General features: G+C 45.3%; 1 protein-coding gene across 1 annotated transcript; it reads left to right on the top strand.

Annotated features, from left to right (window-relative positions):
* The first annotated feature begins 8,538 nt into the window (after positions 1–8,538).
* On the top strand, positions 8,539–11,239 carry LOC132583381 (toll-like receptor 12). The gene is given in 4 exon segments (XM_060255034.1): positions 8,539–9,829; positions 10,211–10,431; positions 10,561–10,823; positions 10,826–11,239. Coding segments are annotated over 4 exon segments (948 nt in total). The 5' UTR covers positions 8,539–9,493; the 3' UTR covers positions 10,954–11,239.
* Positions 11,240–13,763: the final 2,524 nt, after the last annotated feature.

Raw genomic sequence — 13,763 nt, 5'->3', positions numbered from 1 at the left:
GAAGGAGGGGAAAATAGGCAGGTTTGCAAGCGCTTCTCCCCTATCACAGAGGTCACCTAGAGTGGGGGGAAAGAGTGCAAGAGCCAAGGGAGCCACTGGAAGGAGGGATGGAATTAAAGAGGACGAGGCAGGGTTCCCCTTAGTTTCATGGCTCTTGTAGGAGCTGTATTTACTAACCTTGGCATTAAGGCAAAGAGAGATGCAGAATGATGCAAATGGTGGTCAGTTATTTATGTTGTGCATGTGCGTTTCCTTCTCCCACAGATGCCAAAAAATAATTCCTTAACCTTTCCCTATGCTGTTATTATGGGGCTTTTTATTCCCAGAGTTTATTTTTTTTTTTAAAAAAAAGTCTCCTTCTAGCATGGTCATGTTGTCAAGTGCATACATTATCTTTCTGTGCAAAGAAAGTATTGAGAGTTTTAGGAAAGATATGTGTGTAATATTTATGTCCTGTGGCTCTCAAATATCTGACATTCTATGTGGCTCTTACATTTAAGCAAATTTGGCCACTCCTGTAATATTGTTTCTTTTATTTAAGGGAGGTAGGAACTAAGAGCCCTGTGGCGCAGAGTGATAAAGCTGCAGTACTGCAGTCGGAGCCCTCTGCTCACAACCTGAGTTCGATCCCAGCGGAAGCTGGTTCAGGTAGCCAGCTCCAGGTTGACTCAGCCTTCCATCCTTCCGAGGTTGATAAAATGAGTACCCAGCTTGCTGGGGGGGAAAGTGTAGATGACTGGGGAAGGCAATGGCAAACCACCTCGTTAAAAGTCTGTTGTGAAAACGTTGTGAAGCAACATCACCCCAGAGTCGAAAACAACTGGTGCTTGCACAGGGGACTACCTTTACCTTACCTTAGGAACTAGTAGAACATGGTGATAGATTGTTATATCATAACTCTACAGTGATCTAGCAATTCTAATTTTTTTTTAAAGTCCTCTGATGTGTGTAGAAGGATGGTAGACATAGGGGGCTAATACAAGAGAAATGAAAGGAAAACTGCTGTGGGGATTCTCCTTTGCCATTTGCAGCACTGAGAGCCACACAGAGAACTGTCTCCACAGTGAAGCAACTGCAAGTAGCAAGAGCTGCTTTGAGAGTCTTCTGGAGCCTCTCAGTTTTAGCTTTTTAAGGGTCAAACCAGATGATACATGAATAGAGTTCTCTGCATTTTTTTTCTTTAAATAGCAGGTAGCGGGAGTCCATTTTGGATCAAAATCATGGTGTGACAAAGAGGGAAGTTAAGCCTTTTCCTTTGCACCATCCAAATGGGGGCCTGTGAGTGCATTCTATTTGAAAAAAAAATCACTGGAAGCTCTGTTCAGGGAAATTGCAGCATCACAACTGGTTTTGCCAAGAAACATGGTTTATATGCCTCAGAGGCAATGTTTCCTCTAAGCTGCAGAGTCTTGTGAGCAAAAATTCTTTGTTATTGGTATTAAAGTTGTGAGCTACTGCATAAATTATTGTGCTCTGGGTCTATTTTTCCTGAACTAAGACAAAAATGTGTGAGCTGGAGGCTAAAAATCTATGAGCTAGCCTACATTAACTCAGTTTAGAGGGAACACCGCCCAGGGGACATAGTAATTTTGCAAATTCCTTTCCATACACAATTCACAACTAGGATGGGCATTTTTCTAATCCATTTCCAAGCCCTATTCTATACTGTGGTTTTATCTTTGAAACCATAAATAGTTCAGGAACTGAATATGTTTTAAAACTACTTTCACTCATAAGAATCACACTACCTAGCTTTATTATCTGTCCCTGTTTGAAAGATAGTGGGTGGCTGCCTTGAGGCAGAAGCTGACATTAGTTGTTTCCCATTGCATTTGCAGAACAATCATGTAAAGTAGTTTAGGCTGCAAGATCAACTGGCCCATGGTCACTCAGCAAGTTTCATGGGTGAGAGGGGGATTTCAGCCAAAGTCTCCCCAGCCCTTCTCTCACACTAACTCTGTCTGCCCCCAAAACTCCAGTTTGTTTCCACTCTACGCCCATCCAAATGCTGGACACTATTGTGATAATGTGTCAGGTGGCAATTGTTTATTCTAATTTTTCCAGCTGCTCCTTGTATTCATGGCTCTTTTTTGTAGAAAAAGCCCACCAGGAGCTCATTTGCATATCAGGCCACACCTCTGACACCAAGTTAGCCAAAACTGATTTCCTGTGTGTTCCTGCTCAAAAAAAAGCCCTGGTTGTATTCATATCTCATGCATGGTTTTATTTGTTTCTGGTTGGTAATAGAATTATTAGTAACTTGTTTTTTAAAAAACTGTTATTTGGTTGTTTTTATTGGGTTTACCTTTGGGAGTCTTTATGAAAGAAAAGGTGGAGTTTAACATTTTAAGAAAATTAACAAATAGTTTTACATAAACAACCCAATTGTTCATCCCGATTCTTGAAAAATAGGTCTGAATGTCCGGGGGGGGGGGGGAGGAGGCGGGGGTGGGGGGGAGAATCAGGCAGAAGTGAAAGGGTGGAAGATTTCTTTTCTTAAGAAGGCAGGGTTGCCAGCTCCAGCTTTGGGCATTTCGGGAGATCTGTGGTTGATATCTGAGGGAGCTCAACAGGAATGTAATCTCTACGGTCCCCTGAAGCTGACATTCCACCCCCTGAAGCTGACACTTCCTCTTTGTAGTTTGGATATCAGTTGTGATTCCAGAAGAATTCCAGGCCTCACCTTGAGATAGGTAACTAGGGTTGCCAAGTCCAACTCAGAAAATACCTGTGGACTTTGGGGGTGGAGTATGGAAACTTTCCCATTCCTGAAAATAGATAAAAATACAGCAGTACAATTCCCCTGAATAGTCTTCATGTCCTTCTCTCCTCTACCCGCAGCAATTCCAGTAAATGAAGTGAACCTATACTGACAAAGCAGCCAAAATAAACAGAGTTTGTTTCCAAGCACACACTTTTTTTAAATCTCCCTGGGGCTCTACGCAGAGGAGTTGCTGTATTTCCAACCAACTTTAACACAGGCAAATGAAAAGACAGAGAGAGATGGAGTTTCCCTTCATCCCATAAGCAGGTTACTCTAAAAGATGTCTGAAACAAATCCAAAAAACAAGCACAGTGACTATGCTCGGGCTCTCTGGCTCGCTCGCTCGCTCACTCACTCACTCACACTCAGGCTCTGGTGGTTCATCCTATCCAAAGCGAAAGCAAGCCAGGACTGGGCTTCACTTGCTCATGCACAGGGGGCTCTGCTGTTGGCCCCTCCTGGTGCAGCTTTCATTTCCTGCTGATATTTAAAGGCACACATACACACATTTTTAAAGGTGTATGCAGGCTTCTAAACCTGCAGAGATTTAATGGTGAATGGTGGCTGAGTGGACAGGGCTTCCCCTGCTGGCTGGGGGGTGAGCTTGGGAAACTAGAGGTTCCCCTACTGGAACCGGGGGATTGGGAAGCCTACTGGTAACCTAGATATGAATGCATTTGAAATGCCTTTATAATGGTGCTCGCTCATTTCTGGCTGTGCTCCCTGCATCTAAACTTTGACAACTGCAGCCCCTCACATATCATTCTACACAACTCTACACTCATTCCTCTCTCTACCACTGCTGAGAGGGGAGAGCAAGTGGGGCTGCTAGCTTCAGTAGCTTACTGCAAATTAGAGCCTTGAACCTCTGGTGACATGGCGACAGGGCTCTTTTTGTAGCAGAAGCTCTTTTGCATATTAGGCCACACCTCTTCTTTCAGGGCCTACTGTAAGCCCTTGGAGGATTGGCTACATCAAGGAGGTGTGGCCTAATATGCAAAGGAGCTCCAGCTACAAAAAGAGCTCTGCGTGGTGACATCAGTTCCGGCACAACCCAAAAGTTATGCAATCAGGTACAGTGTGACAAGGGCTCCCACCACCACGAAGTAAGTCTCTCAATCACCGCCGTCCCATTTCCCCTTGAATTGCCCCCCACTGCCTAGCTGAGCAACCATGGGCAATGCCGGCAAATTTCTATAGCTATAACATTCTAGGGCCCAGTGAACTGTACAAGATGTCACTGAGAGATTATTTCTGGAGAGATTATTTCTCATCCAACTTATTTTTCTGCTAGTGAAAAAAGGAAAGGTCTTTTTGATCACCCAAAAAGACTATGTCATGGATTATGGGATCTACATGAACAAAAATTATGTGGGATGGGGGCCAGAGCACAGAAGAAATTTAAGCAAGATTAAGTGAGAAAGTTCACTGGATCCTTCTCTTTGGAGGACACCCAAGGTGGCTGTCAGGCAGGCGCCTTATCCCTTTCCCCTCAATTTTTTGTGCTTATTTAATTAAATCTTGCCACTTTTACTTAAATGCCATGATCTAATTTTCCACACTTCGTGCTCTGCTATGCTTGTTCCCAGCAAAAGCACAGGAAGATACAAGTCCATTGTCCCTTCCTTACCTGTAAGCTAGGAAGAGAAGTCTGCATGGATAGATGTTTTCCCCCAACAAACCAATGTTGTCCAACCAGATGCTTCTTGCATTCAATTTACAGGTTCCTTCACACTTCTTGTCACCAAAACCAACATCTTGAAAAAGAGTTGAAGAAAACTCCTTAAGAAGACTTGGACCTCAGCTTTCAAAGTAAATGTTGAGCTGTAGAACTTGGGGTGGGAGGGGGGTTGGAATATAGGTCCTGGCCAAATCCTGATTTCACGTTAACAAATCAGATTATGTGGAAATAAGTATCCTTCAGGGCAGGGAACTTCAGTTCTTTTCTTATGCTTTCCATATAGGAATAAATGAAGCAAGAAAACAGCAGGGACAAGCAAGTCTTGAGCAAGCTAGAGCAAAGCTGTTTAGGCAGTTAACAGCTCTGAACTCAACTGTGATTTGTTGAATAGGCTGAGCAAATTACCATTATTCAAGTGGGGATAGATTGATAGGGAAGTTGTCTATCCTCATGTGTATTAGCAAGCATAAAAGAGGATCTGTTGGGTGAAAAGGAAACACAGCAGGATCTTCCTTCAAAATATATTCCTTCAAAAATATATATTTATTGCTGTTCTGCACAAGCTGCTGTTTTTAGAAACTTTGGAAGATGAGTTGGTAAGAGAAGAGTTGGTCGGCATAAGAGAATATCCTCTAGGTATTCCATTCCCCCAGTAAGAGGTATCGTTAAATTTATTTATTTATTCTATTTATTTATTACATTAGATTTATCTCCCACCCATTCTACTAATGTCTTCCCTCTTTGATCAGACCTTGCTGTGTTGTACCTCACCTGGATCTGCAGTCATCAGCAGGTGATGATGCTTACTGCCCTACTATGACAGACTTCACTACCTGCTGTCTGCAGTTCACACTGCTTTTTAGAACATAACAGGTGGCTAGCAATGCTCCCTCTAAGCTGTGGAGTCTTGGGAGCAAAAGTTCTACTTCATGAGTTACTGGTATTAAAGTCGTGAGCGAGCTATTTGACTACTGCATAAATTAGTTTGCTCTGGGGCCATCTTTCCTGAGCTGAGACAAAAATGTGTGAGCCAGAGGCTAAAAAGCTGTGAGCTAGCTCACACTAACTCAGCTTTGAGGGAACTCTGGTAGCCAGCTTTTTTTCTAGATCTGTTGATGACCTTGTCTCAGTTATTTCTCAATGACATATCTGTGGCCTGTTGCAAAAACATTTTGTATGGACATGTATCAGATAAATGTATCTGATGAAGTGTGCATGCATACAAACAGTTACACCACTTTGTTGGTCTTAAAGGTTTCACTGAACTCAAATTTTGGTTTTGTTAATAATCAGATCAACCTTCAGGACATAAGTGGGTATATCTGTCCTATGCACTAAAAAATCCCACAAAAAACCTAATTTAACAGGCACCCTCTTTTCCTCATGGAATGCTGAGAATTCTGAAGTAAGGTTGCTATGTCTGATTCAGGAAGTATCTGGGAACTTTGAGGGTGGAGCCAGAAGTCTTTAAGGTGGAGCTTGGAGCAAAGTTGTGACAAGCACAACTGAACTCTGAAGGGAGTTCTGTCCATCACATTTGAAGGGACCACACTCCTTTTCAATGTCTTCCCTCTACTGGAAATAATGGAGGATGAGGGCACCTACTTTTGGGACTCATAGAATTGGAACCCCTGGTCCAATCTTTTTGAAACTTGAAGCGGGGAGTTGAGGAGAGGCACCCCAGCAGCTATGGTGAAAATTTGGTGCCTATACCTCAAAAAACAGCCCCCCCCACCCGATCCCCAGATACCCATGGATTCTCTATTATACTCTATGGGGACCAATCTCCATAGGGTATAATGGAGTGTCAAGTGAACATTCACACACACCCCTCCACACTTTCTGATAACCCTAAAGTGGGGTGAGGGCCTCCAAACCAGGGAATCCCCTGTCCCAACTGGGGATTGGCAACCCTACTCTGGAGAGCAATCTTAAGCAGATCTATTTGGCAGTAAATCCTATTTTATTAGTAGGGCTTGCCCCCAAGAAATTATTCTTAGGACTATAGCCTTAGTTCTGTGAAAGAAGTTAAGGATGACTAACTGACGAAGCTATAATTACCATGATTCTTTGGGGGAATCTGTGACAGTTAAGTGGGTACAGAATATATAAGACTGCAAGGTAGACAAGAGCATGAATATTTGTGTCCCATTTGTCATGCAAGGACTTTAGGGCAAGGTGTACAAGATGATCCTTACCATGGTGTAAGAACTGCAACAACAACAATGAAAAGACACTTCTGTGAGAGGATAATTTAAAACAAAACAAAAAGTTTGTCCATTTTCAGTTTGTTCTTTTGAGGCCTTCAGATGAATCAGCAGCTGACCAGTGATTAAAAAGCAGCTTGTACTTACAAGTACTGCAAAGTTGCCATTAAAAATGGTAGACTAGTAGAAAATGCAGTAAAACAGAATAACAGACTTCACAACAGTCGTGGCCCATGGAAAGAAATTAAGGCTGAAAGAGCATCTTGCCCGAAGTTCCCAGTGGGTAGGCTTGTAAATTCCAGGTTGGAAAATACCTGGAGATTTTGGGGATGGATCTTGAGGAGGGCAGAGTTTAGGGAGGGGAAGGACCAGCTTCCAAAAATTCCAAAATGGAGATATTCTCCATATGAACCAATCTCTGTTACCTGGAGATCGGTTGTAATTAGGCTTGCCAATCCCCAGGTTCCAGTGGGGGCTCTCCCACTTTTCCAGGCTCCTTCCTGCCCTCAGTCAGCCACCACCTGGAGACTGGCAAGCCTACCAGCAGGCTCCATAACTGAGCACACATTTGATCCTAGGTCCCCCTAATCTGGGCTTTATCAAAGGATTGCAGATTTCTCTACATCTCATAGTATTAAAAATAATGTGCAGTTGCTTAGGCAACTAAACAATGGAAGAGGACCAGCTTTCCTTGCAGGAGGTCTGCTTGAAGACCCAGAGAACCACTGCCAATCAGAATCAGTATGTGGCAGCTTCAAGCCTGAATATGCCTTGTCTTTTCTGCTCTCTAGTCTAAAAGCAAACAAACTTAGCTGTTATCCATATTTTGAAATATGTCATTTTCTTTTAACCTTGAAAGCAATGTGGTTCAGTTTTCTTTTTATTTAAATAATGTTTCTGAGGGATTGCATTCTATCAGAGCTCATCTATACAGACCCGATCTGTGGTACACTACTCTACACGTGGACAAGTATTTGGTTTACTTGCCTGTTGATAAGAGAATCCTACCATCTTCAAGAAAAGCTGGGGTGGGGGCAAAACTAGTGGGATGGGATTTGATAGGTTTAAAATATTTTATGAAAGCTGCCCAGCCCACATGGTAAAATGGTTAAAACTTCTGCTTGCTAGGGGATCTGCCACAATCACCCATCCTCTCTACAAATCACCTGGAGATGTCTTTACCACCTCAGCAGTCTACTTGATTCTACCTTATCATTATCCTTTTACAGGAGGTTAACTATGGAAAAAGAATTTCCAATATCCTGTGATTCCATAGTCAAATTAAGACTGGTATTGTTTACAAAAGTCTCAGATCAGATTTTTTTTAAAAGTCTGATAAAGTTTTAAAAGTCTAATAAGTAATATTAATAAATTTAAAATTAAACTGCAATAGACAGAAAAACAAATTGGTAATATTGCAGCAATTAGGGTATTTATTGCTATTCTTTTGGGAGGTATTTTTGTATTTTTAATGTGCATGAGTATGTGTGTGCATGTGTAACTTGATGACCTCTGGTGACTGACCTCTACCAGGGGCCTGGAGGATATTCAGAGAGGTAGCTGAATAAAGCCTGCCATTGCTCTCCCAGCTCTGGTATTCAAAAACGGTCTCCCATAAAAGTACTCGCAAGAGTCAACCCTGCTTAACTTCAGATATCTGAAATGATTTGGCTTGCCTGGGCTATCCACTTCAACATGGGTATTACTGCTATTCTTCAGTAAGGTGGGAATGAATCCTTCTCATAAAAGCCACACCTGGGACTGAACAATGATAAGCCTTTTCCTCTTCCTTTCATTTCTGGAACTGCCTTTCTCCGCAGCAGTACTCACCGGCAGGTGTCAGATTACAGGGGGCTGGCTCAAGCCACACACAGCAGAACCCCTCTCTCTGTGTCCCTCAGATACAGGTCTGGTTGTGCTTTGTAGTAATGTTACCTCCCTTCCTAATGATCTAGCACCTGTTCCTGAACAGGTGAATGCCCTCTGCCTATCAGGAAGCATCAATGTCTTATATGAAAGGGCATTCTCAACCTTTCCAGAACTTCGTTACTTGAGCATCACCATAAACATATCAGTCATCTTACCCAGGGCTTTCCTAGGCCTGGGTAAGCTACAGCACCTATCAATCCACCACTCAGGAGTGGGCTGCTCTGGAAGCTCCATCCCCACTGAGGTCTTCCAACAATTACATCAGCTGCAAACACTGGAGATGAAGGGTATCCCTCTGACACAACAGAGAGGAGTGACGTTTCCAAGTCATCTGGAATCACTCTCAGTTTCTCACTGCTGTTGGCAGCCTTTTTCTGAGCTATTCAGTATCTTCCCATTAAAGTCTGTGCCTCGTGTGACTGTGAATAATTGTGAAATGGAGAGGATTCCCTACTCTTTGTCTTCAAAGGAACATCGTAATTGCCTGACTCTTAATGTCTCACCCTCTTTGCCTCAGAAGGACAGAATCAATCCTGAACCTAAAAATGGAAGTCTGCTTCAGTCCCTCAGACTGAGCCAATTCCCACTGGCTTTTAGTGAGCTCTTGGCCTTGGAAATAGAAGAACTCTACTCCCTCTCACTAGAAGAGATCAGTCCACTGCCTGAGGACCAGACTTTCCCCATCTGTGTTCTTGCCACTCGTTTCTCCCTCCATTCACTGTCATTTTCCTGGAATTATTACAAAAGCTTTGTTGGCGAAGAGGTTCCAGCCATTCTTTGAAGAATTTGGTGCTTGAGGGGAATGGACCGGAGCATGTAGATTCTTTACTTCTATATAAGCTACGACATCTGTTGTTCTTGGACCTTTCTGAAAACCATCTGCATTGGGATCTTTGTCCAGCAGAGTACAAGATGATGAACTTCACTTCCAGACTGCAGGTTCTGGATTTCTCTGGTAACAATGGCACCACCTTCCCAGCCTCTGCCTTCTCCTGCCTGCCATATTTACAGGAGCTGTCATTCAATAGGTGTGGCCTTGAAAAGATTGATCCATTGGCCTTCTCAGGATTCAACAATCTCAAGGTTTTAAATATGAAGAACAATATTAAACAATTGCATATTGATACGTTCTCTGATTTGCCCTTTTTGACCTCATTGGATTTGCGTGACAACGATATTGAATATTTTTGCAGAAGTGTCTTTCAGAACTTAACTTTGTTAAGGGTCCTTCAGATAGGCTCATATCAGGTATTGACTGAGATCTATTTTTCAGTGCCTAATGTGACAACCTTTGGATTGGAATAAAACTGCTTAACTATCTTCCATAGCACGGTCACCACTGCCTTTGCTTTAGTGCAGAACATGTCTTTAAGTGGATGTTATAACTTCCAAAATGTTGGGAAGCATTCATTCTTTCCCAGTGTGCAGATGATCCACTGGGAACCAGCTCTTCACGAATGTCTGTCCTCTCAACCTTTCCACCAACATTTACCACTGCTTGAGCAGTTCATTTATAAGCATAGTATCGATGGTGGTCTTTTTTCATCAAAGAGGTTCAACCTGTCACACTTGTCCAGGTTGTGAATACTTGAGGTGCACAATCTGCCTGAAGATAATTATTCCCGAAAGGAGGTTCAGTACTACTTCATGGACTTGCCCTCCTTGGAAGTCCTGAAGGTGGTGAATTCCAACATGAGGTACATCTCAGCTGCGTTCTTCCACAGGAAGAGCAACCTCAGGAACCTGGTACTGGAGACAGAGGACTTCCTTGCACTTGACAGTGACATACAACACCAGATTGCAGAGGAAGCTTATCCTCGCTACTTACACTTTTCCAGAGTCACCTTCAGGTGTGACTGCTCTACTGCCTCTCATTGACTGGGCAACCAGGAAGAAAGGAATTTATGTATCTGACCTGGAACAAGCAGGATGTCAGATGGAGACATAACAAACAAAAGTTTGTGCCCTTCATAGAACAGAACTGTAGCAATAATGCCAGTTTTCTCTTTTTTTATAGCTACTTTCTCATTACTGTCCTTCCTCATCACACTCCCTCTTCTGAATGCCACATGTGGCTCAGACTTTCTTTTTTTGGTCTACATGCTGAGGGCCTGGTGGAAGGCTATGTGGGATGCCAATAAAGTCTGGAGATTTGAATATGATGCCTTTGTGTCCTATAGCAGCCAAGACCAGGAGTGGGTATTACAGCACCTGGTACCCAACCTGGAACAGAATGGACCACCCCGAAGCTTTGTCTGCACAACCGAGACTTTGTGGTGGGTAAGGCCATTGTGGACAATATCATGGACAGCCTCTACAGCAGCCACAAGACCATCTGTGTGATCAGCCATAATGCTCTGGAGAGCCACTGATGCACTCTGGAGATAAGCCTGGCCACCTACCGGCTTGTAGCTGAGCAAGAAGACACTCTGATCCTGTTGTTCAATGAGCCTGTTCCCAGAAGCCAACTCTCAGCATATCACCATCTGGCCAAGCTGGTAAAGAGGAAGACCTACCTAGATTGGCCCAAGGAGCCAGCTGCTCAGGCTGCCTTTTGGGATAAGTTGAGGAGCATTTTGGGTCAGGACAAGGCAAATGGGCAGGAGAAGATGTAAGGAAGTGGAATCAGGGCTTTGGTGGGGCTTCTGTAATTGACAAAAGTGAATCCAGTCACACATTAAAAGTTAAGCTTTAGTAAGCCTTGTTCATATGTACATCATAAAGATGTATGCCATAAAATGTTTAGTATTGACTAAGTATAGATATTTTCTGTCTACTCTAGTATCTAAGAGTGAGTTGGGGAGAGTTATCATGAATCTTGTCGTAATCCATTCCCAAACTTGAAATTTTATTCACAAATACAATTAACATAGCCAATTTTGAGGTCCAAATAGTGAGTTTCAAAAATTGGATTGTAATGAATAGATTTTTACTTATCTATCTAAATGAGAATCTTTTCCCCACCCAGTTTTTTCCCCCAGCATGTAACTTTTGTGTCTCTCCTTCCCCAGGACTCATGTCTGACCATGTACAAATGTGGAGTCTACAAACATCATAACAAAAAGTGATTGGGGGTCATTTGGAAGGGCAAGTCTGGTACAAATAGCATGTGGAACAAATATAAAAACATAATTTCAGACCAGAGCTTCATGTAGCTTTCACTGCTGTTATGAATTTGGATTTGTGGCAGAAATTGAGTATTTATCCAGCAGTCCCCCAACACTTTCTTTGCCTCAGCCCACCCCCCATTCCCTGGTCACAGTTCTCCACCACCACTATTGGGGAAGGGGCATTTTTATAATCAGCAATTGAAACGTGGCATAGAAACAAAAGTTTTGGTGGCATTTTTACAGAAGTATCCAGGAATAATAAAATGGTCTTATGTTGCAGATAATATAGTTCAAGGACTGCATTTTCCCTACTTTTTTCTGTTCCCTTCCTTAGTTTGCTGTTCTAAAATTCTAAAATTTCCATAATGCCTAGTAGGTTCGGCCCCTTCCCAGCCAAGCCTGCTTGCAGGCCATAGGCTGGGGGCCGTCTTTGCTCCTCCGGAAGGAGGGAGGGGCAGAAGGATCACCCGACATACGGGTGTTTGGCCGGGCGTGGAGGCGGGGCTATATAAGCCCCGGCTCCCGCCCTAGCACGCAGTTTAGTTTCGGCTCTCTGTGCGAGAGCCACGTTGGTCTGCTGCTGCAGGGCTAGGCCTGGGCAGCTTGGGTTGAGCTCGAGCGCTTGCGGCGGTTGGCGCAGCGAGCTTCTTGGGACCAGCCGGTCGGCGGGCTCTTGGCGCGGCGAGGCGCGCTTGCGGCGGCGATTTTAAGGCGGCACTTCAGAATCAGCTGTTGGGCGGCTGGGAGGCGTTGCTGCGTGGACGCGCTTGCGGCGGCTGAGTAGCGCGGCGAACGGCTGTATATCGGAGGGTCTGGGGGGAGGCTAGAAGGCGGCGTGATACAGCCCCAGTAAAAGGAGCAGGGGCTGCTGGCTGCATATTAGTGTGTCCTTCTCCTGGGGTTCTCTTCCTAGGGGGGTCGGCTGGGTTTCCCGTTGTTTAAATACCCCCTCCCCCCCTCTGGCTCCTTTTAACTGGACCGGGGGCTGGAGTTTGTGCCTTGGGAAGCTTCCTCTCTTATCATTCCTCCCTTTCCTGTGTGGGTTGGGTGGTTCCAGGGGCAGTGAACGGTCTCTGTTGTGCCTACAGGAGACACCTGGTTTTTTCCTGCCATTGCCATTGGATAAGTTTGGTGCACTGTGGTGCTGGGGAGGGGTGGTTGGACTACCTCTTGGGTGGGGGCATTCATCTCCTCCTACTGTGGGAGGGGGGTGGTGTGGAAAGGGCCCCCCTAACTGGCCAGTTAGCACCAGCTTTGCTTCATTGCTTGTCACCTGTTAGGGATGGCTCCTAAAAAGGGACAGGGCAAGTCTAAGGGCAAGCAGCCCGCCCGCCCACCTCGGGGGCGGGGCCAGCAAGGCGCCCCAGTTGAGGATCAGGACCAGAATGAGCGAGTTCGCCTTGCCATTATCAGTCAATTGGAAGCTCTGGAACAGGAGCGCGTTGCCAGAGGTGCACCCATCTGGGAGGGCCGTCGCCGTGCCACGGGCAGGTCGGCTCGGCTAACTTTTGAAACCGAATTACTGGCTAGGCTGTCTGCTTTACAGGATGGGCAGTCGGAGCCTGAAGCGCCGCTGGAGCCTGATCAAGAGGAGGACCCAGGCGAAGGCCCATCAGGTGCGCCATCGGGTGCAGGGGCGTCTGGAAGTGGTGGACCGCAGCCTTCTGGAGGTCCGGGCGCCTTTCCTGGCGATGGTGGTAAGCCTATTCCTCTGCCAGTTCCAGGTTGGCCTTGGGGCCTCGCCCAGCCAACCCCTCATTTGCCGGGGCCGAGTGGGTTGGGATGGGGACCCGGGTGGTTAGGCGCCAACGAGCAGGTGGGTTCCGCTCAGCCATGGGTTTGGGGGCCGAATACCTCCAGTTTGCCGTCGAATGTAGTTCCTGCCCCTATTGGCCAACAGGTGGGCGCTGGGGTATCGCAGGCAGCCCCCCCCTCACTGCCCACACCTGGCTTTTTGCCTTGGGGTGGCCAGCAGGGGGCACAGTTGCGGGGGCCATGGCCCGCAGCTCAAGTGGGCGGGTGGTTCTACCCCCTGGATCCCTATGCCAGCATCCCCTTTCACGCTTTTCCCT

This window comes from Heteronotia binoei, chromosome 15 (assembly GCF_032191835.1).
Source record: "Heteronotia binoei isolate CCM8104 ecotype False Entrance Well chromosome 15, APGP_CSIRO_Hbin_v1, whole genome shotgun sequence".
NCBI lineage: Eukaryota > Metazoa > Chordata > Lepidosauria > Squamata > Gekkonidae > Heteronotia > Heteronotia binoei.
This window is presented reverse-complemented; position numbering and strand designations above follow the sequence as displayed.